Raw genomic sequence first — 22462 nt, 5'->3', positions numbered from 1 at the left:
TTGGACTACCGCTTCCCCGCACGTTTTGGCCGATCACGGAACAGCTGGATCATGTATTAATACAATACTTCGCAAATTTGTTAGTGTGTCAAGTTCTAGTCACTGACAAATAACTGGAAAAGAACAAAGACAGTCAAGGCGAAATAGACCGGCTTGAAACATCATACATCCCAGTCTTTTAAGGGCCGTCCACTTTACTCAAAATTGAATTCCCTTAATAGGTGTATAAGTGTAATAACACCACAATGCAAACAAACACATTCAAAGGCAATTATGGCCAAGATAAATGTTCGTTTCACTTAAAAATCCACGTTTGCCAGTTTGTATTCTTACTGTGAGTTGGGGTTGAGTGAAGCTCCTCCCCGCCAATATGCGTCAGATGTTCTCTTTCAGGTCCGCAGTAGCGTCATATGATTACTTGCCACCGCTGAAATCGTAGTTACACATTTCTCACTACTAATCTCAACATGTCTGGACGAGGCAAGGGAGGCAAAGGTCTTGGAAAAGGAGGCGCCAAGCGTCACCGCAAGGTTCTCCGCGATAACATCCAGGGCATTACCAAGCCTGCTATTCGTCGCCTGGCACGCCGCGGTGGTGTAAAGCGTATTTCTGGTCTGATTTACGAAGAGACTCGCGGTGTTCTCAAGGTGTTCTTGGAGAACGTGATCCGTGACGCTGTCACCTACACCGAGCACGCCAAGAGAAAGACCGTCACCGCCATGGATGTGGTGTATGCACTCAAGAGACAAGGGCGTACTCTGTACGGATTCGGCGGCTAAATTCATCCCTCCACCTGGCAAACCATCGACCAAAGGTCCTTTTAAGGACCACCCACTACCTCTAAGAAGAGCCTTTACATTGTCTTACTTTTTTGCCTGATTTAAATTATGTTCGTTATGAACGGATTTTAAAATTTCTGCAATTTATTTAGCCTGTTACTGATTTTTAAAAATCATAGTCTTAATGCAGTACAGTAGTATTTTATATACCATTGTACTGCGGCAAAAGATATCCGTATCCCAGTGTTGAGCGCTATATGATGACAGTCCAATGCAACGAAAGGAATAAAGTGGAAGAATTTTTTTTTTCTATTCATTTGTCACTCAGCCAATTAAACTTCAATAGTTGGAAAAAGTGGATTACTTATCAATAAATAGCGGCCGATGGGTAAAGTGTAGATGGGAGTGATTTAAAAATAATTGCTAAAAGGAAACTGGAAATTGTGTTAATTACCACTTGACAACATGCATGCTTGGTATTTTGGTTAAATCAGTCTAGAATTAATAGGGGAATGGCATCAGTTTATTCATTTGTATTTTTTTCTTTGATCAGATACATTGTTTTTCATTAGAGTACATTATTTGCTTGCCTTTATTTTTTATTTAGTTGCCTTTTTTATTTAATTAAATGGCCTATATTTATTTAGTTGCTCATTTTTATTTTGTTGTGTTTTTATTTATTTTAGTCGCCAAATTTTATGTATTTAGTTGCTTGTTCTGTAGCCACAAGGGGACATAAGCCAGTGTCTACTTGAGCCGGTCCCAAGCCCGGATAAATACAGATGGTTGTGTCAGGAAGGGTATCCGACGTAAAAGCTTGGCCAAAACAAACATGCGAGTCAAACCTCTGAATATGGAGAACACTGATGACGGGAAAAGCCGAAAGGAAAAGAAGACATTAAAAAATATATACGTATCAGGGAGTAAGTAGAACCAACGGCAAATAGTGTTGCGCTCTCGACTATGGTAATCGGGGATACGGTGTTACGGGATTCAGAAAGAAAAAAAATACAAGACAAGCGGTTTACGTCTTGACTAAACCGTGGTTTACTTCGAAAGGTAATACAAACGTATGCGCACAACTTCCTGTGCAACTATGTAAATCGGTCCGACAAGAAACATTAAACGAAGAGTGCGCTCCTTGTTTAAATAATTTTAGATGTACAGTATACAATTTGTAAATCAATGTGACTATGAGAGTTGCTTTACCTCTAACCATAATACTCATTAAGGTCCTTTTTAACTTGCTTTACCTGTAACCAAAATACTAAATAGGGTACTTGTTAACCTGTCACAATAGCGTGCTTGTTCAATTAGCTTAGTGACAAAAATAATCGGAATGTAAACCTTCGGTTGAAAATATTGTGGCTCTTAAAAGAGCCATTGTAGTTTTAGTGCGAAATTAAGCCCGCTCTCCACGGATACGACGAGCCAGCTGGATGTCTTTGGGCATGATGGTGACCCTTTTAGCGTGAATGGCACACAAGTTGGTGTCCTCGAACAAACCGACAAGGTAAGCCTCGCTGGACTCCTGAAGCGCCATGACGGCCGAGCTCTGGAAGCGAAGATCGGTTTTGAAGTCCTGAGCGATCTCCCTTACTAGACGCTGGAAGGGCAACTTGCGGATCAGCAGCTCGGTGGACTTCTGGTAGCGGCGGATCTCGCGAAGGGCGACTGTACCAGGCCTGTACCGATGCGGTTTCTTCACACCGCCGGTGGCTGGGGCACTTTTGCGGGCAGCTTTGGTAGCAAGCTGCTTCCTTGGAGCTTTACCGCCGGTGGATTTGCGAGCAGTTTGCTTCGTCCTGGCCATTGTGACGTTAAGATAACGACGAATGATCTCTGGCGAGCGGGTTTGCCTTTTATACGGATCCAGAGCGCTGATTTGCCAGTTAGGGAAGTTGCCGCGAGGAGGCTTTTTGAATTAAACCAATCGTCGCTTAGAACTGGCCAACTTCTCGTGAGCTGACTGATACCCGGAATATGTTACGCGGAAGTACTACTACTACTACTAATAAAATAATACAATGACGTACATTTTGATTTACAATTGTATTTCATTCGTTAACTAGTAACGGTGAGGCTAAGCACAATTTCAACCATTTAGTTTGAGGAAAAGACACGTGTTTTGACGTTTCATTGTCATTTTTTCGACCATTTCACACATTTCCCTGTGAGTCATTGTACTGTTATATTGGAACGCAAATACCTTAAAATCATAAAGGCAAAATTACAATCATCAAAAAGTCACTCAATTGAAAGTACGCCAGGACTCGACAGTAAACATCTTTTAGCTAGCTAGCGAACTTTCTATTTGAATTACATCCGGGTTGAGTGACCGCTGGCGCGTGTGGTTGACGTTGCTCACCCAAAGAAAAACGTATCCGGTGACTGTAGAGTAACCTCGAGTTTTGAAAGGCGCTTATAAATGAAATTTTATTAGCTTTAGTGTTCTTTTTAAGAAAAAGAGTAGATGTCACTTGTACATTCGACAACACCCACGCTCCCCAAAGTATCAGTATTTCCCTGAAAAGACGCTTTGCTGTTACCACGTGGTCGCATTGAGTAGTGATCGCCTGACACAGGAAAAATGATTATAAAATACTGTTTCGTATGAAAGGTATGAATAACTCTCAGATGGAAGTTGGTGGTTCTTAAAAGAACCGTTGAGTTGATACATTGCAGAAGCAGTTTACTTGGAGCTGGTATATTTGGTGACGGCCTTGGTGCCCTCAGAGACAGCGTGCTTGGCCAATTCACCGGGCAACAAGAGGCGTACAGCAGTCTGAATCTCCCTGGATGTTATGGTCGAACGCTTGTTGTAGAGTGCCAGACGAGACGCCTCCGAAGCAATACGCTCGAAGATGTCGTTGACGAAGGAGTTCATAATGCTCATGGCCTTAGAGGAAATACCAGTGTCCGGGTGGACCTGTTTCAGTACCTTGTAAACGTAGATGGCATAAGATTGCTTCCTGGTCTTCTTCTTCTTCCTGCCTGTCTTGTTGGTTGACTTTGTTACAGCTTTCTTGGAGCCTTTCTTGGCGGCGGGCTTCGTTGGTTCGGGCATGATGACTGATTTTTCGAGATAAGTAACTCGATTGTAGGGTGGACTTGAGACTCTTGTACTTTTATATACCGCACATGTAGATTTCGCTGCGCCAGCGCTACTTTTTCATTGGCTAAGACTCTTGAACAGAGTCACGCCTCTCAGGCGTTTAAAAAAAGGGAGCGTGGCTTAAAACAATGGTGCCAACGTCATTTGCGCGCGACAATTTGGTGACGTTTGATATTATTGAATACACTAAGAATCAGAAAGCCCTTATAATATCACAGACTGGGGAAATTTGAAAGGGGGTAGTGGGACAAAAAGATGAAAAAAAACAACATATTCTAAGCATAATAAAGTCAAAGTCAGTGGGACAAAAAAGATGAAAAACAAGATATTTAAGCATAATAAAGTCAAAGTCAGCTTTATTGTTAAATATGCTAATATGCATGACATACAGCACATATGAAATTACTGTCCTCTTGGTCCCAGCGTGCAAGGCACTTATGACTTTGAATAAACAAACACGAAAACGCCAATTTGCCAGGAGAAAGAGGAGCCGCTGCGTGTTCACGCGCCGCCATTTTGGAAAAAAACAAAAATAAATAACATGACAACACAACACAAAGACAGAGAAATTATAAAAAAATGTCAGAAGACTAACTGTGCAAAAATGTTTTATAAAAAAATATGTCACTAAAACACACAGTACTATAGATTATTTGCCGCTGCAATGTTATTTATGTGCTTCTTATACAAAGATATTGATGTGTGACATTGTATGTACAAATGCATTAAAAAAAAAAGTATATAGGTAATTTCTACACAACTACAATTCATGTCTATCTATATCGACACTTAAAACAGCGTTTATTGCTGCCTTTGTTGAGTAGGGTATTTCAATTAAGATGAATTTAAAGATCCATCAGCTCATTGTACATGTTCAGTGTATTCCTGTAGCTTCCGAGAATGGAACGGTTAAATAAATAACGTAATGAATGCGTAGACGTTGGCAAAGTAAATAACAAGTAAGGAAAGGCTCTTTAAAAGTTGTGTGTGGCCCTTAAAAGGACCTTTGGTTAATATGCGGACTGGTCGATCAATGAATCTAACCGCCGAATCCGTAGAGTGTGCGCCCTTGTCTCTTAAGTGCGTAAACAACATCCATGGCGGTCACGGTCTTTCTCTTGGCGTGCTCGGTGTAGGTAACAGCGTCACGGATGACGTTCTCCAGGAACACCTTGAGAACACCGCGAGTCTCTTCGTAGATCAGACCAGAAATACGCTTGACGCCACCGCGGCGAGCTAGACGACGAATGGCAGGTTTGGTGATGCCCTGGATGTTGTCACGGAGCACTTTGCGATGACGCTTAGCGCCGCCTTTTCCAAGACCTTTGCCTCCTTTGCCTCTTCCAGACATGTTTCTACGAGTAGTAGCGATCAATGTGTAATTGCAAACACGTTAGGGCGAGTTCTTTTATTACAAGACTGCGGACCTGAAAGAGAACAGCTGATGCAATCTGGAGGGAGGAGCTTAACTGAGCACTCCTCAGTCCATGCAATAATTTTGTTCAGCGTCAGCGCTTTTAAATTCAAGGAATGATTTTGTCTTTCAAATAAAATAAACATTGATTATTCGAGTTAATAAATTGTATACACATTCACATATTGTTTGCGAATCACTATCATATACGTGTACTGTATTGTTTGTTTCCATTGGAAGCGCATACTAAAGTGAAGACTCATTACAGTATATACATGAGTACGCGGTCAGTGTAAATTGAGCACATGGCATGATGATTCAATAAGGACTACGAAAAAATCATTTCTATTTTAACAACAAAGAAAACACATTTCACTAATCTCTGTTCTCTGAATTATTGTTATTCCAACGAAAGCCTGTACTGCAGTACATACGTTCTTTATTCAAAACTTTTAAATGTGTGTATAAAATGTAGGAAGTGTCAGACTACTTGGTATTTGCAGTCTTTCTTCTTGGCAGTAACATTACAACGCAATTGTTTTGTTGTGAATATGATTTTTGCAATGTTATGATAACAAAAGTACAGGAAGTTGGGTCTGCTCTTAATAGAAGTACGAATGAGATTAGAGTGCAAGATCTGCACACGAAAATTATAAACACTGCCAGTCATGAGCCTTAGAAATATCACTAAAAGTAGAATTGATTCGTAATTTTAATTCAAAAAAAGATCAAAATATTTGTGAATTATGAGAAATAGGCACTCTTTGAGGAAGTTGTGTGGCTCTGAAAAGAGCCTTTGTGTGGCACAGGAAGTGACGAACATGTCTACTTCGGCCTGGCTTTTTCTGTCTTGGGCAACAGAACAGCCTGAATGTTGGGCAACACGCCCCCCTGAACGATTGTGACCCCACCAAGGAGTTTGTTGAGCTCTTCATCGTTACGGACCGCCAACTGCAGATGACGGGGTATTATCCTCGTTTTCTTGTTGTCACGGGCCGCGTTACCGGCGAGCTCCAAGATTTCAGCTGTCAGATACTCTAGCATGGCCGCCAAGTAGACCGGAGCTCCATCGCCGATCCGTCCAGCAAAATTACCCTTCCGGAGAAGTCGGTGGACACGACCCACTGGAAACTGTAGACCGGCATGGGATGAGCGGCTCTTGGACTTCGCTCTGGTTTTAGCTGATTTTCCACGTCCAGACATCGTTTCTTAATGGTGATTTAAAGGTTTGATTGTACGTCGTTTCAGCGGCGACAACCTTTGTATTTATAATACGTTGTTCTGCTCAGCGATTGGCCAGATGGTGCGAGAAAACGGTTGGCCAATCATCAACGAGCTACACATTTCCTGTTTCGACGTCGGTTTGTTCACGCTGTACATGTATTTACTGTAAATTCAGGGAGGGCAAAACTATTACCGAACAATTAGGGACAATATTATATAACAAACTCTTGGGTTTATATTTCTGCATTTATTAAAAAAACGTGCATTGCTCCCATCCTTTTCAGCAACATTCAACCCGGAAGTGAAATCTGTCAAATTATTAATTTGAAAAGAACGCTTTTTTTTTTTGAAACAGGAACTTACATTCTCCGGTGTTGGTCAAACATTTTTATTTCTCAAAAGAAATCTGGTCAGAGTACGTTTTACTTTTCAAAGCATTAGTATGCATTAACTATGTACAGTCCATGTACTGCAAGTACATTCTAACAGCAAACTGCTCACAAACATTTAGTAAATGATGCGCCAGACAATATGTCGTCATTGAGCAACTTATCTCAAAACGTAGATACAAACCATTCCAATATGCTGCTATGTAGTGGGTCACTCTCCAAATTACACACATGCTATTTAAATCTCACGTGAAGCAAATCTAAGAATGTTTTTCCAAAGCAAATGGGTCAATTAGATAAATGACATTTTATAAGTTAAGAGAAAAGTATGGAAACGTATTTCTTGAATGAAAAACAAAACAAAGCAATTGCATCTGTTTTGAGTAAAAAATGAGTTTGATTTTACAAGAAAAAATATTCAAAAAGTTGCACTTTCCTCAACAGTTTGTGTCATTTGTGTAACCTTTGAGATTTGTTGAAAATTATCGCATTAAAAAAAGAAATGTGGAAACAAATAAGAAGAAAAATATTTGAAATGGGTCAATCTAGCCTGCAACATAACAGTAGGGTGAAAATGCACAAACAAATGATTTAGTAAAGGGAAGGTCAGAGTGCTTCATTGGAGTTAAGTAGAATAATCAAAATTGAACATAATAAGGTTTGTAAAAATACTTTGTTTCTCAATACAGAGCATTGGGCACTTGTCTGTTGACATCACAGGTGTCTATCAAATTATTATGATGTCCACTTCAAATTAACCCACTCAGGCATTTTGGGCTCCACTTCGTCCAGACGACAAGACAAAAAAAGCCTATGCGACACATTAAAAAAATGTAGGTGGTCCGGTCCCGCCTTGTGCACCGAAAATCAGGTGCATTCATTAGCAGAATTAGCGTTTCACGTCATAGGGGGTTCACAGTCATCACAGTGGTCCCCTCAGTGTTCTTGAAACAAGTGAACAAATCATCTGACCATCTGGCAAAGAAAGCTGCAAGTCTAAAACAGTACATGTGGTTTAAATGCACTTTGCATTGAGGTACTAGGCAATTAGGGGAAAAAATGCGTTTTAACACAAAAAAATAGGAAAAAAAAAACAAATTGGAAGTACTGAAAATTCCTTTGAAAAAGTCAACATCTCTCAACTGTTCTAAATTTGACTTTTTGCCTAGAAAATACGACGATTGTCCAATTGTGTGAACTTGTGTTTGTGTGTGTGTGTGTGTGTTTTTTATCCTCTCCACTGCAATGTGTCTCAAAAATGACTTGGTACAATAGCGATTGCAAGAGAGGATCAGAACAAGATTGGCTTGCCGGCGGTCTTCTCTTGTACGTAAGACGTGAAGCGCTTCAGGAACTTGGGGTACTCTCTCTTGGCCACCGCCCGCAACACCGTTGCTGGAGCCCAGCCTCCGGGATTCACTGTCCAAAAGACAAACATTGCATTTATAAATAATATATTTTTTTATTGGTAAAATGTGCTTTTTTTTAAGTTGTAATATGAAAGCATGGACGTTTTTGTGGATTTTTTTTCCCCAGGTAAAATATGTGACTCAGTGAAAATATTGCTTTCCCATCATTTTTTTAAAGAAAAATGCACTTTTTCTGTCTACCAAAAAAAAAATGAAAAAAAAATGAAATTGCATTGCAAAAGTTTTACTTAATGAACACCGAATGACAAATAATAGCGAAAAACATCCTAACATAAGTATACAAGGTTGACGTCTGTGTTTGTGACCCACCATTAGCCACATATGTGATTTTACATAGCACGTTGTCTCTGCTGATCTCCTTGTTGCCCTCCGGTGGACTGACCAAGGTCTGGCAGATCATGGTGATGTTGATCTTAGCACGCACACAGCGGCTGCTCGGCTAAAATAATAAAAAAACAAATACATCAAAAATAAGAATAAACACAGGAATGTTGGAAAAGAGAAAGTTAACGCCTCGTCGCTCACCTGCGCATCGTGGTGGTCCACGGAGAAGTTGCACACCAGCCACGTGTCAGGGTCGCTCTCGTTGCTGGCCACCATCTTGCGCATGGCCGACAAGTACAGGACATCACGCTGGGAGGCGGGCCAGACCCTCTGAAAGTGCACATTATTCACTTTTATTTTATTGTTGCCATCTATTTGGACACGCCCCCTTTTTAAAACTCATTCACTGCCATTTACGAATTTATTCGAGAATTGAAAATATGACAGAGCGCCATTCCCGAATGTTTTTTTTTTTAATGCTTGGGTGCCGATAAAGCGCTGGCCATGGCCTCTGGCAATATTTTCTCTTTGCCACAAGGGGGCCTTTTTTCCATGTTAGCGCTTTGTTCCAGCTTTAGCTGTTAAAGCGCTATATAAATCAATATATATTTATTATGTACAGTCGCCCCATTTCAAGCTCAAATATCTCCAGACCCATATAACTTAGGATTTTTTTTCTGATGAAACCAGAGAGTCTAAGGTTTCTAACACTGTACTGAATGTTTATGCAGTCCTAAAGCTCAATATTCTGGGGTTCCTGGAATTCAAGTGACAATGACAAAAACCCTGGCCATGCAGTGAAAACATTTTTGCACATGTATGGCAGTGAATGACTTAAAAAAACTAATATTCGTATTTTTTAAATCATATTCCAACTGTTTTTTACATTTTTCACAGTAGAATTGCAGTGTGGTCGTACCTTGTGCGTCTGATAGACGATAACAGCATTCTCCGATAGCGTCTCGACGATGTTGAAATTCTCGATGGTGGCTGTGAGGAGGATGGCGCAAAGTCACAACGAGACAGACCCAAGCATACCCGAACTTTTGCTGCGAAAGCCGACATACTTTCCCAATCGTTGCGATAGGCCGTGTCCCAGAAGTAGTGGCACACCTCGTGACCCGTCACGCCCTTCACAGAGTGTGTGGCTTTGAGAGGATCCAGTACGATGCCGTTTTCTTCCACCTCCCTCCTGTAAACCTGAACAGATGGGAGAAAAAAATCTGGTCTGGATCTACTTCTATAGAATCATCGATGAAAAGGTTTCTTCAGTCGTCATCTGGACTTCTTTGAATGTAGAGGACGTTTCGCTTCTCATCCAAGAGGCTTTGTCAGCGAACTAAAGTTGTGCTGCTAGCTCTGACCCTAATATCCCTAAGGTCCAGAGGTTGCGGTGCCAGACCTCGGCTTCGATAGGGCCTTACTCGAAGGTTGGGGGGAGCAGAGGACTATTGCCTGAAGCTAATCTGATTACTTCTTTTGTCCTGACTGATTATGTTCTATGACTGGCGTTGATTGCCCCATTCACCCTGGTATCATCTCATCAGCATGACTAAGCCTATGTGGTCACGATCTAAGAAGTCTGTTGTAAGCACGATCACACTACCATGGCGATTTACTGAAGGGTTTTGCTGTTTTTCAAAAAAAGCTTCTTTTACTCCCCTTTCTTTTACATTTTAGTTTGCTGACGAAGCTTTTCGGATGAGAAGCGAAACGTTCGACACCTTCAAAGAAGTACAGATGACGGCTGAAGAATCGTTTTCATCGATGGACCACTCCTGTACGACTGAGAGCTTACATAGACGTTCTATAGAATCATGAAAAAAAATGAGATTATTTTTTATAGAAGGCGCATATCAGCACTCATTTTATTTTTTTATTTTTTGGGGGGGCTGTGTCAGCCATATATAACTTGACTTTTTTGTGTGGTAGAACAGGATTTCAACTTTATAATTTATGTTAATAATTTGACTGTCATTGCGACATACCTTCATCTCGCCTTCCTCCACTACCAGCTGCCAGTTGGCGTCACCGCCGACATCCTGGAGTGAGTAGGTCATGTGACTCTGCACCATATCCTCCACCTACGAGTGAGGAAGCGAAAACGATTCACATTTTACAGCGTGGAGATGTGCACGAATGACGGAAAAACGGACGAATATATAACCTGTTCGGATAATCTGTGAGAGCCCGAGCTGGAGAAAATGTCTGCTGGTGGAAGTGGACTCGATCTCTGGATTCTGGTCTTTTCCGTCTGACACTGTAACATGACACATGTAAACAAGTGCACATACGTTGACACATCTGGTAAATATTTAAGGTTATTTTAATAGTAGAAGTAGAAGCAGTAGTAGTAGTATGTTAGCCTTGGCTGCTGTCTTTTTTCCCATGATATAACCCAACTCACGTACCTGTTCGATTTTGTCCTGTCGGTCGAGAGCAGCTTCAACCGCGTCGAAGAACTCCTCCTCGTTGATGAGACTGTTCGGACCCTCCTGTAGGGCAGTAGGAAGACGTCAATATGTGAGCTCATGACCGGAAGTAACCAAAAGAAAAAGATGACTCGTTTGATGGTCTCGCCTCATAATCTGGACCTCCAAAGTGGGACTTTTTCTTCAGCTCATTGAGAGCCGACTTGTAGCTGTCTTCGATTCTTCTTCTTTTTTCCATCTCCTGCAGCCAAGGTTTGCATATTAAAAGACCACCCCCGCACAATTTCAGCTCAAAACTTCCATTAAACATCCGTAGTGTTATCCCTTAACTCATTCACAGTCATCCTCACTACCTCACTTTACATACGTCACTGCCTCACTTTCCATAGGACACTACCTCACTTTACATACAGAAATTACATGTATTGTCTGTTGTCAATTGTATGTCTTTTTTAGCCACGTTATAAGTGCCTTGCATGTCTTGCACGCTGGGTCCGAGAGGACATTAATTTCATCTGTGTTGTATGTCATGCATATTAGCATATTTGACAATAAAGCTGACTTTGACTTTGACTTGATCCCGAAATTTATTCGGGAATTGAAAATATGACGTGGAGCGCTATGATCAAATTTGTTCGGGTTTAGTTTTTTTCTTGCTGATAAAGTGCTGGTCAGACCTCTGGCAATATTTTTTTCCCTTCCACAAGGGGCAGCATTTGCCTTTTGTACATGTTAGCGCTTTGCTACAGTCTCAGCTGTTGTTAAAGCGCGATATCAATCAATATGTTTGTCATTATTGCATTGTATGTACAGCCGCCCCCATTTCAAGCTCAAATATATCCAGAACCATACAACTTAGGAATTAACTTTTTTTTCTGATGAAAAAAAGAAAGTATAAGGTTTCTTGACATGTTGAAAAAAGGTTCCATATAGCACAGGTGTCAAAGTCAAGGCCCGGGGGCCAAATCTTGCCTGCCACATCATTTTATTCGGCCCGCGAAAGCGAAACAAGCTTGTCAAGTGCCATGACGCTGGCTAAAGTCCGAACCAGAATTTCATATGTAAAGAGACAATCAGTCATTCTTCTTGACTACACATTTGAAAACTAGATATTCATTAATTTGTTGTGCGCTTTATTATGTGGTATGAGGAGGGCATGAAACATCCCATATAATTTTTTCTGATAAAAGAAGAGAGTCTAAGGTTTCTTACGCTGCATGGGATGTTTATGTAGTCCTAAAACTCAATATTCTGCAATTTGGGTTCTGCAATTTGAGTGAAAATGACAAAAACCCCGGCACTGGATTTTTTTGCACATGGTGTGACAATGAATGAGTTAAGTGTTGCTTACCTTGTCCACCCTTTTTTGCCAGCTGTCCTCTCGCTTGACCATCAGATCGATGCAGTGCGACAAAGTGGCGAGAATACCAGCGGTGGTGGCCTTGAACGTGATGGCCTCGCCTTTGAAGTCGATACCGTTCAACGCCTTCGGATTGGAGCAGTGGAAAACTGTCACGGCCGCAAAGAGCACAAACGTCAGTTTAAGCGTGTGGACGGGAGTGAAATGACGTTTTTTTTTTGCCTGACTTACGTTTGTCTTTGGCGTTGTTGTTGTTGTTGTGAAGAAATTCTCCATCATTGCGGATGCTGGGAAAATCATCCTCATCATCCTCCACGACTGAAACAAAAACAGGCGATCCTCTTACTGACTGACACACGAGTACACACAGGTGTGTGAGGCCATCGGACTGGCGTGACAAAGGCGCATTTTTATCTTGAGGAAGGGGGAGTGGGGATGGGGACAAAAGGCGTTACGAACGCAGGCGACCATGTTCACACACACACACACACACACACACACACACTGACTGTGGCTCCAATACCACAAAACTGCCCTTCAAGGAAGAACTTTGGGCGGGATGTCGGCTTACTTTTGTCTCTCTGCAGTTCGTCCTTGGACACACCGTCAGCGCAGCCATCAAAGTATCTCTGCAGCGTGTCCACCTGCCTGCACAAAATGTCTCGGAATGTCTCCATCTCGGCCAGCTTCTCTCTCAGGCTGTGACCCTTCTAAAAACAAGGCAGCCATGTTGGAATGATAACATTCAACATAGAGAACAAGAACGTATGTGTAATTTTACAGCTTGCGTCAGCGCTAATTGCATGTTCGGTTCATCTGGAGACCTGTCGAAGGGAGGACGAGTTATCGTGTTACCTTGAAAGAGGAAGTGGAGGTGGCAGAGTAGCCGCTGGTGGCGGAAGTGAGCGATAGCATGGAGCCGTGGCGTCGAAGGCTGGACTCGGAACCGTAGCCAGGATCAGCCTGGTGAAGAAAAAGGACGAAAATAAAATTTGAAAAATAATAATAATGATAATATAATGACCTCAATGACATGGAAAAATATGGACGCTATTTCTGAGAGAATGTCCCCGACAGAACAACATAAGGTGCAAAAATCTACTTTTTAACTCATTCGCTGCCATTTTCAAATTTATACAGGTATTGAAAAGTGTGACGTGGAGCACCATTCCCGAATTTGTTTGTATATTTCGAACAAGAAGAAGAGAGTTTAAGGTTTCTTACGCTGGATTGAATGTTTATGTCGTCCTAAAACTCAATATTGTGTGGGTCCTGCAATTTGAATGACAATGACAAAAACCCTGGTACTGGAGTGGATACATTTTTGCACATTGTCTGGCAGTGAATGAGTTAACATTGTGAGGATTTTTCATGCCAAACTGTTGTTGTTTTTTTACTTTTTCCCCATGGAGAATATGCACCATATCCCACCAAAGGTGGGGAAACTTCTGACAACTAGCGTGATATGTTTTGTAGTCATGGTAACATGTTTGTGTCCCTCTTTTTTATGGACTTTACTTTGGTGCTCCACCAGAGAGCAGCACAGACCCTCTACCTCCTTTTCCCTCCCACCACACATGGCAAAGGTAACTATAGGTCAACGACCAGGAGTTAACTCTGTTGGTAGATTTCGGTCTCTAGAGCCCAGAGCACACACACTCAAGCAAGCACGCGCTCATTAATCAGCTCAGATGTGATGAGTGCGCCGCGTGCGTGTATAAGGCTGCTCCATGCTCCACCGAGCTGTTTTGTGTGATAAGGAGGACGTAATCAAATGAGAGGAAGCGGCTTGTCGAGCAGAAGTGATTGCCGGGCTACTTTATCTCCGGATCTCTCAGTGGCGCTAATATACTGTATCAAGGCGGAATCCCGACAGTTATACCGGCCTCGTGTTGTGTTTCCAAGGCGATGGTGGTCTGGAGAGTAATTTGAGGGAGAGTTGAGTTTTTTAGTGGTGACTCGCTATGGGTGGAATGACAGCGAAAATATGTGTGTTGAGTGGATGTGAACGAGGGTGAGTCATGTCCCCGTGATGCTTCGTCGGGCTGGTCAGGAGATGGGGGAGGGGGAGCGTTGAATGGATCGAGGGGGGGATTTCCCGAAAACTAAGCTCAAGTGAAACGTGAATGACGTTCTCCTCGTGTGGTGCATCCTCCCATCTTTAGCATAGGCTTGCAAAATCACTGTTAACCGGGATTTGGTGATGTTACCATAATCAGAAATTAAGCGACATGGACATCCCATATTTAACCCATTCACGGTCATTCACAAATTTATTCGGAAATTGAAAATATGACGTAGAGCGTCATGCCCAAATGTATCCGGGTTTTGTTTTGTTCATGCTTGGGTGCCGATAAAGCGCTGGCCCATGGCCTCTGGCAATGTTTTTCCCTCCCATAAGGGGGCAGCATTTCGCTTTTTCCATGTCAGCGCTTGGTGACAGCTTCAGCTGTTGTTAAAGCGCTACATAAATCAATATGTATTGTATTTTGTACAACCATCCCAATTTCAAGCTCATATAACTCCAGACCCATGTAACTTAGTAATTAACTCTTTTTTTTAATGAAAGAAGAGAGTCTAAGGTTTCTTACGCTGCATTGAATGTTTATGTAGTCCTAAAACTCAATATTTTTTGGATACTGGAATTTGAGTGACAATGACAAAAACCCTGGCAGTGGCGTGAACATATTTTTGCACAACGTCTGGCATTTAATGAGTTAAGTATTGTTATGATATTATTTGCCATTATTTACAAATTGTAATGAGTTTCATTCAGAGCTGTTTCGGCATATACGTGACAAATTCTCAGCACACTTTGGAGAATTGTCCGAAAAGTAACACCGCGTCGTGACATTCAAAGAGGAAGTCAGAGAGAGACTTCCTAGTGGCTATAGTTGTTTTTCACTCTGTGAAGCATTAGCGCTATACACACGCACGAAAACAAGGATCCTTAAACGCCCCATGGTGGACGGATGAAAACGAATTCCTGCCTTCGTTCCGTGTTCCTTCTCTGACACGGTGATCAAAACACAACAATGATAAATACGCTGACACACTTTGAAATATGCTGTAAAGTGAATTCTGAATTTTGTATCCGTTTTAGAGAGATTCATTGGACATGAGTGTAGGATGGAGATTGGCTGCCTTTAGAGGTGCATTTTGTTTTTCTAATTCTTCCTTTCCACTCATCACTTTGCTGCTGTGAAATATACATGTCTCCACTGCGAGACTAATAAATCCAATCCAATCCATGCACGTCATGGTGAAAAAGACAGAAGCCACATTTTATATATCACGCCAATTGTGTTCAATATTCTCCTCTCTGATGCGTCAAATTCAAAAGGAATTTAGTGGGACTTTAACTTATTCACCGCCGGACAATGTACAAAAATGCGCCCACTCCAGTGCCAGGGTTTTTGCCATTGTCAAGCAAATTGCAGGACCCATAGAATATTGAGTTTTAGGACTGGCAGTGTAAGAAACCTGAGACTCTCTTCTTTCATCAAGAAAAAAAGAGTTAATTCCAAAGTTATATGGGTCTGGAGTTATTTGAGCTTGAAATGAGGGCGGCTGTACAAAAGGCATAGGTTGCCAGAGGTCTGACCAGCGCTTTATCGGCACCCCCCTCCCCTGGTAAGAAAAAAAAAACAAATTCGTGAATGACAGTGAATGAGAGATTGTGTTTAAGGCAAAGAGCACACTGCTGACCCTGTGCAGATCGATGGAGTCGATCCAGAGATGCCTGTGCTCGGGGTCTTGGGCCCTCAGGTACCACACGCTGTCATTGACGCTGATGTCCAGCCTGCATTCATCAAACTCGTGGGGCTGCGAAAAGAAAAAAACAACATTGCTGTGATGTTTGACTGGCTTGTGATGATGGCCATCAGTTGCTAACACAGGCGCAGAAATGAAAAGGAAAAGCTGAATAAACACACATTGGGGAGGGACGTGACAGCCGGCTCGTAGTGTGCTCAAACAGCTGCATCGGCAATGAAAGCAAGCGGTCGCCTTGTGTGTGTGTGTGCGCATGCCGAGCGAACACATCACATGTGCTTGTCATGCATAATGCAATGTGTGAGGGTTTAATTTAGCGCATGTATAATTATTAATCCTTTTAAGTGTGACCAATGGCATTATGATGACAATTTATTGATTATTTCATTTCAAACGCCACTGGTTAAGAGTTTTAATGGGACAAGCGTGTAACGACATTTCTCAATTATGGATACAAGATAGCGACCCAGACAATCACAACCATCACTGGTTTAGAAACCCTAACTCAGAAGCATAATTTTAGTATCCACCCATGTTTTAACTCTTAACTCATTCACCGCCATTCACGCATTTATTCGGCAATTGAAAATATGACATAAAGCGCCATTCCCGAATTTGTTCGGGTTTTGGTTTTTCTTGCACGGGTGCTGATAAAGCACTGGCCAGACCTCTGGCAATGTTTTTCACTTCCACAAGAGGGCAGTATTTCCCTTTTTTCCATGTTTTGTAATTGCGCTTTGTTCTAGCTTCAGCTGTTGTAAAAGTGTTATATAAAGCAATACGCATGCATTGCATTGTATTTTGGACAGCCACCCTCATTTCAAACTCATAACTCCAGACCCATAAAACTTAGGAATTAACTCTTTTTCTGATGAAAGAAGCCACTGGAGTGGACACATTTTGGCACGTCGTCTGGAAGTGAATGAGTTAATGAATAACTCGTTTTAAAATTTGAAGTTAAAAAAAATTACTTTATTATAGTTTACATGGGACAATTTCAAATTTTGGTTCGGACTTCAAGCATCATGGAATTTCACAAGTTTGATTTGCTTTTGTGGGCCAAATAAAATGATGTGACGAGACACATCTGGCCTTGACTTTGACACATGCGTCATATTTAATGTAGTATGACAAAAACCCTGGCACTGGAGTGGATCCATTTATGCACATCATCTGGCAGTGAATGAGTTAAATGCAGACCATGATCCCGAGTGAAAACTCGACTTCTAAATGTGGTATCAACAGCCTCAAAAAGCGGAAGCGTAACTCCACTTTTAGTAAACGCTGACCGTGAAAGCGAGAAGGAAGACGAGCTGTAACAACATGTGATCGCGGATCTTCCTCCATGACAACTGAACTTTTGTAAAAAGGAAGTCATGAGTTACATTTCCTGCTCGAAGCGACTCTTCCTTTCACACACTTCATACAACTTCCATGTCGACCTCCTGTGACAAGGTAACCCCTGACAATCGTTCCCTGGATTTGACTGTTTACTTGAGAAACACCAGCTCATATAAAAGTAGAAGCGTTGTTATCCCCGCGTTGGAATTAGACCTGGCAAAGTGAGTGAGTGCGCGGCATGTAGGTTAATATTTACATTGGCCATGGAGGGTCGAAGCGATGCAAATACACTTAACGTCAACAAAAAAGGGTACAGTGACTAATAAAATTCTGTATTTGTTTGCTCGTACCAGGGCAATGTCACCCAAAGTGGTGATGTCATCTGTGAATCTTTGCCATCTCAAAACGAATGACTGGAGAGGGCGAGTATGCTGGTATTCTCGACTTAGTCTGCCGATAAAGACGACATTTTGGCCACGGGACATATATTTTAAACCACGTGTACATGTGGAACAATGAGCGAAAGGTTTCTCAGCTGACTTCGCCGAGTCAGCGTTGTCCGAAGGGGATTCAGGAAATGAGAACCGTCGGGTGAATGCTCAATGTCTGACTCACATTATTTTGAAAACATGGGGTATCTGTGCTCATAAGGAAGTCATAAAAGCCACTTTCGGAAGATGAATAAGGGTGATTCATGACAGTCAATAAGGTTTCCAAAGAAAATAACCAAACCATGTTTGTGTCTGAAGCCTTTTTAAACTCATTCACTGCCAGAAGTGTGCAAAAATGTGTCCACTCCAGTGCCAGGGTTTTTGTCATTGTCACTGGAATTCCAGGACACGCATAATATTGAGTTTTAGGACTATATAAAAATTCAATATAACGTTAGAAACCTTAGACTCTCTTCTTTTTTAAGAAAAAAAAAGAGTTAATTCCTAAATTATATGAGTCTGGAGTTACATGAGCTTGAAAAGGGGGCAGCTGTCCAAAACACAATGCAATACATACATATTGGTTAAACAACAGCTGAAGCTGGGACAAAGCGCTAACATGGAAAAAAAGGTAAATACTGCCCCCTTGTGGAAAACAAAAAACTTCCAGAGGCCATGGCCAGCGCTTTATCGGCACCCGAGCATGAAAAAAACAAAACACGAACAGATTCGGGAATGGCACTCTACGTCATATTTTCAATTCCCGAATAAATTTGTGAATGGCAATGAATGAGTTAACACCCTTGCCTTCTGCTCCCCAAATCGATTAAAGTTTAGTGCATGCATTGGTGTCTCCGTGTGTGAACATGTGTATTGTTGTTTGGACGGGCATTCGCTTTTTGCCCCCACCCTTGGCTTCTCTACCACAAGTAGCAGCAGATCGTAAAATTGCAACACCCTAAAGAATGTTGGACGGGTATACGGTCGTTGATGTAAAACTATCTGCCAAAATGTGACAAAAAACTGGAGAGACAGAATCAATGCAAACTATTTCACCTTAAAGCTTTTAATTTGGTAAAAAAAAAGTTTTTAACTCATTCACTGCCATTCCCAAATTTATTTGGGATTTTTTTTCTTGCGGGGATGGGGGGTCGAAAAAGCGCTTGTCAGACCTCTGGCAATGATTTTCCCTCCCACGAGGGGGCAACATTTGCTTTTTGTACAGTTGCCCCCATTTCAAGATCAGATAACTCCAGACCCATATAACTTGGTAATTAACTCTTTCTGGTGAAAGAAGAGACTAAGGTTTCTAACACTGTAATGAATGTTTAAATAGTCCTAAAACTCAATATTCTGTGGGTCCTGCAAATTGAGTGAAAATGACAAAAACCCGGGCAATGGAGTGGACACATATTTGCACATTGTCTGGCAGTGAATGAGTTAAGAATATGTAGATAAGCTCCTAATTATTATAACCCCCCCGGCATTTTTAAGACCTATGAAAAACGGATTGATGGCTTTATTGTCTTTAAATCAGCTTTTTGAAAAAAATTAACAAGACTGTTGTAGTACAAGCAGGAAAATAGACACGGTAAACATACGGGCGGGGGGTAAGCTTGTCAGCTATGTGATTGGGAAAAACAAATAAATATTGTATTTTTTAATTATTTCTTTGCAAATCCTTTCGATTTAAGAAAGATTAAATGAGGAATTTTAATCTGTAAAACCCGCTGAGTGTCTGGACCTGACGCAACATGAGGCTAACCAGTCAGCAGCTTGTGCTATGCCTGTGGTAAAAACATTGCATTTGGCCGAAGTGTGCGTTGGGGGGTTGTGAAGGGGGACACTCACAGTGACAATGGCCTTGCTGAGGCATAACGAGCCACGGCAACCGTACTCGGTTTCATCCTGCGACTTGTAGTAGCTGAGCGTGTTGTTCTTCAGCACCACCCAGCGGTCCTGCCATCCGTGGATGTAGTTGGTCCACTGCGGGAAACAAGAGAAGTACCCGTGGTAAAATCCACATGCATTAATTAACTCTACATTTACAATCTACAGGTGCCCCGAGACATACGCGACCCAATTTACAAGCTTTACAAGACATGAGCCATTGTTTTGCACGCACTGTTGTGCAATAAGTGCAGACTAATACTTTCATCTGTTGAATATTAACACTTTCTTCAAACATGAGTAACTTTATTTTAGTTTGTCTGTGTAAGCTCTCAGTCGCACAGGAGTGGTCCATCGATGAAAAGGTTTCTTCAGACGCAATCTGTACTTCTTTGAAGGTGTCGGATGTTTCGCTCTTTATCCGCGAAGCTTCGTCAGTGAACTAAAATTGTGCTGGTAGCTCTGGCCCTATAAATATCCCTAATGGACAGATTATTTTAGTGGTACTAAACTGTAGTTAACTTCTTTTGCATGGAACATGGGAAGTTACACAAAATACCACTACTACTATGTAGTAAATAAAGGTTTTCTTAAGGTCTTCATTTTTATCACCATACTTATTATCAGATGTAAAGCCAACTGGAACAGGCGCGTGTTAACTGTCTGCCAGCTGCCACCTCATTATTTAATCCCCCCGGCGAGGCCTCAGTGACGTATGTTGGACTTTGCCTGTGCCACCGTGGAGCAGGTGAGGTCCTCTCTAAGTGAATATGCACATAATCTCACAATGTGCGTAGTTAGCAGTTCAGTGCACAATCTGTTTCAAGACCACACAATCTGTTTCATGACTGTGGGCGACTATGAATGCATAACTTCACCAATAAAAGTGATTGGTTCGCCCCAAACGTGCAAATTTAGTAAATTTTAGGTAAAAACCTGGGGACAGGAGAGGTGGTGTGTTTACTTACTATACTGCATGGATGATTTGAGTTTCACTTTTATGTTTGTATACATGTGTTTTGGTCACTTGGAAGAATGCATTGAACGGTCTTATTTGTACAGCTCTGATTACGTTTGCATTTAGTGTGGCCCTAAAACGTTAGATTTGTATTAATTTCGCGTTGGGATTGTTATAGGTCATTTTGTATGCCCATGGGGTAGGTATGGACAAAAGTTCTTACCACCACAAAACACTGAAGGTTCACTAGTCAAATGTCAACAAAGTGAGAAGGGAAGAACTGCTTGCTAGTTACTTGGGATATTGGACCGGAGGTGTTTTTTCGAGGTAAGGCGGCTCATGGAGTAACATAACAGTACAGGTCATGTATTTGTTTTAAAATCTAATTCTCACGGTGGTCTGTTGTGGTTGAGTTGAATTGTACTTTCTATGATGATTACCGCTGATTTTGTGTTGCAACACCACCAACCACAATTTATGAAAGTTTTTTTTTCTTTTACACGATGCAAATAAGTTGCATAGCAACGTTTGAAGTCAAACCAGGAAGGAAATGACCCCCACGATAAGTCAGACTCACCTTGCTGAGTACCCCGCTGAACACGCCGACGCCCACCAAGTTCCCGGTCTCTTCTCTGGGTTCCGAATCCTCCTCGGAACCCGACGAGTTCCAGCTTTGGTTGTCTGACATGTCGGCGGTGGTGTTAGCAAGCTAGGGTGGGCGACTCACACTAATTCCGGACGTGAAATAGGGGGCAACAGCTCACCGAATCATGTCGGTGAAGGAAAAGGACAAAATAGTAAAGAAATATAAAAAACAAACGGACCACGGTAGACAAACGTAAATCCTTCCGTGTCGTTCAGAAAATGCAATATATGACTGCCTGTCCGCTATTCGCCATGTCTTAACTTGACGTCTCGCCCCGACCGTCTTTCTTCCTCTTCTTCAACCGACTCGTGCTTCAACTCGAGTGCTTCGCGCGTGCTCGTGTCGACACGTCTTGTGCGCGTGTGCGCGACAACAGCTCGGCTGGGCGCTGGCCCGCGTGACGTCACATAAACTCTTCCTGAAATTGAGAGGTAGGTCCCGCCCCCTTTGTGTTGATGCCACTGGAAATAGAAAAGGGAGACCGATTTAGAAGGCAAACACGCGGCATGGAAACCCCCTAACTCAAATCAATGTCACAGCGATATATGAATTAATAAACGAATGGAAATAAATAAACCTCGTTCGTGTTTTTTTTTATTTTAATGTATTATGAATGCACGAGCCACATTGTAGGCACACCTGGAGGATCTTATGCTACTATAGCAATGGATATGAATGATACTTTGTGCAAATAGTGAAATAAAATCCTTATGTGTATAATATCCTGATTCATAATAGTGAAGTAAATTCTGAATTGTTAAAATGTTGTGAAATATATTTTAGAATACTTTATTTTGTGACCCATCACGAGAAAATACAGACAAAGCCAATTTATTTATACAGTATAGTAAAGTATATGTGCTTTTTCATTCATTAATAATTAGATACTATGTATCAATTGATACACCTGTACGATGATTTTTTTTAAATGGGTAATAACTTTTTTCATTTGAAA

The 22462-nt window shown here is 41.7% G+C and overlaps 6 protein-coding genes across 7 annotated transcripts; 1 reads left to right on the top strand and 5 right to left on the bottom strand.

Annotated features, from left to right (window-relative positions):
- The first annotated feature begins 156 nt into the window (after nt 1-156).
- On the top strand, nt 157-1095 carry LOC148884630 (histone H4). The gene has a single exon (XM_089020522.1). It carries the CDS (start codon nt 468-470, stop codon nt 777-779), a length of 312 nt encoding a protein of 103 aa, XP_088876648.1. The 5' UTR covers nt 157-467; the 3' UTR covers nt 780-1095.
- A 1046-nt stretch (nt 1096-2141) lies between these two features.
- LOC148884629 (histone H3-like) lies at nt 2142-2781 on the bottom strand. Its single transcript, XM_089021262.1, has one exon. The coding sequence runs from the start codon at nt 2590-2592 to the stop codon at nt 2182-2184; it is 411 nt and encodes a 136-aa protein (XP_088877388.1). The 5' UTR covers nt 2593-2781; the 3' UTR covers nt 2142-2181.
- A 196-nt stretch (nt 2782-2977) lies between these two features.
- Nucleotides 2978-3860, bottom strand: LOC148884628 (histone H2B 1/2-like). The gene has a single exon (XM_089021264.1). It carries the CDS (start codon nt 3844-3846, stop codon nt 3472-3474), a length of 375 nt encoding a protein of 124 aa, XP_088877390.1. The 5' UTR covers nt 3847-3860; the 3' UTR covers nt 2978-3471.
- A 383-nt stretch (nt 3861-4243) lies between these two features.
- On the bottom strand, nt 4244-5256 carry LOC148884627 (histone H4). Its single transcript, XM_089021266.1, has one exon. The coding sequence runs from the start codon at nt 5243-5245 to the stop codon at nt 4934-4936; it is 312 nt and encodes a 103-aa protein (XP_088877392.1). The 5' UTR covers nt 5246-5256; the 3' UTR covers nt 4244-4933.
- A 764-nt stretch (nt 5257-6020) lies between these two features.
- LOC148884626 (histone H2A-like) lies at nt 6021-6766 on the bottom strand. Its single transcript, XM_089021263.1, has one exon. It carries the CDS (start codon nt 6509-6511, stop codon nt 6134-6136), a length of 378 nt encoding a protein of 125 aa, XP_088877389.1. The 5' UTR covers nt 6512-6766; the 3' UTR covers nt 6021-6133.
- Nucleotides 6767-6904: 138 nt separating this feature from the next.
- On the bottom strand, nt 6905-21862 carry LOC148884625 (ceramide transfer protein-like). 2 transcript variants are annotated; one of them, XM_089021261.1, is made up of 16 exons: nt 21439-21862; nt 19865-19999; nt 16176-16292; nt 13323-13430; nt 13039-13174; nt 12699-12785; nt 12459-12616; nt 11256-11348; nt 11087-11170; nt 10843-10935; nt 10664-10759; nt 9743-9875; nt 9595-9665; nt 8877-9005; nt 8661-8790; nt 6905-8340 (listed from the first exon to the last, which is right to left on the bottom strand). In XM_089021261.1, exons 1-16 carry the CDS (start codon nt 21547-21549, stop codon nt 8213-8215), a joined length of 1809 nt encoding a protein of 602 aa, XP_088877387.1. In that variant the 5' UTR covers nt 21550-21862; the 3' UTR covers nt 6905-8212. The 2 variants fall into 2 exon arrangements, with proteins under 2 accessions (XP_088877387.1, XP_088877386.1); XM_089021260.1 differs by having other exon boundaries at nt 13039-13177; nt 21439-21861.
- Nucleotides 21863-22462: the final 600 nt, after the last annotated feature.

Source organism: Hippocampus bargibanti, linkage group LG18 (assembly GCF_051943395.1).
Source record: "Hippocampus bargibanti isolate YZ-2025 linkage group LG18, ASM5194339v1, whole genome shotgun sequence".
In the NCBI taxonomy this organism is placed as follows: Eukaryota; Metazoa; Chordata; class Actinopteri; order Syngnathiformes; family Syngnathidae; genus Hippocampus; species Hippocampus bargibanti.
The sequence above is the reverse complement of the archived record's forward strand: the minus strand, read 5'-3'. Positions and strand labels throughout refer to the sequence as shown.

Excerpts from the sequence above, each read along its gene's own strand:
- LOC148884629 (XM_089021262.1), bottom strand. The coding sequence starts at position 2,592 with ATGGCCAGGACGAAGCAAACTGCTCGCAAATCCACCGGCGGTAAAGCT.
- LOC148884627 (XM_089021266.1), bottom strand. The coding sequence starts at position 5,245 with ATGTCTGGAAGAGGCAAAGGAGGCAAAGGTCTTGGAAAAGGCGGCGCT.
- LOC148884625 (XM_089021260.1), bottom strand. The coding sequence starts at position 21,549 with ATGTCAGACAACCAAAGCTGGAACTCGTCGGGTTCCGAGGAGGATTCG. Across the intron at positions 20,000-21,438 it reads TCAGCGGGGTACTCAGCAAG|TGGACCAACTACATCCACGG; the intron begins GTGAGTCTGACT and ends TGTTTCCCGCAG. Across the intron at positions 12,786-13,038 it reads CGAACTGCAGAGAGACAAAA|TCGTGGAGGATGATGAGGAT; the intron begins GTAAGCCGACAT and ends TTTTTGTTTCAG.
- LOC148884630 (XM_089020522.1), top strand. The coding sequence starts at position 468 with ATGTCTGGACGAGGCAAGGGAGGCAAAGGTCTTGGAAAAGGAGGCGCC.
- LOC148884628 (XM_089021264.1), bottom strand. The coding sequence starts at position 3,846 with ATGCCCGAACCAACGAAGCCCGCCGCCAAGAAAGGCTCCAAGAAAGCT.
- LOC148884626 (XM_089021263.1), bottom strand. The coding sequence starts at position 6,511 with ATGTCTGGACGTGGAAAATCAGCTAAAACCAGAGCGAAGTCCAAGAGC.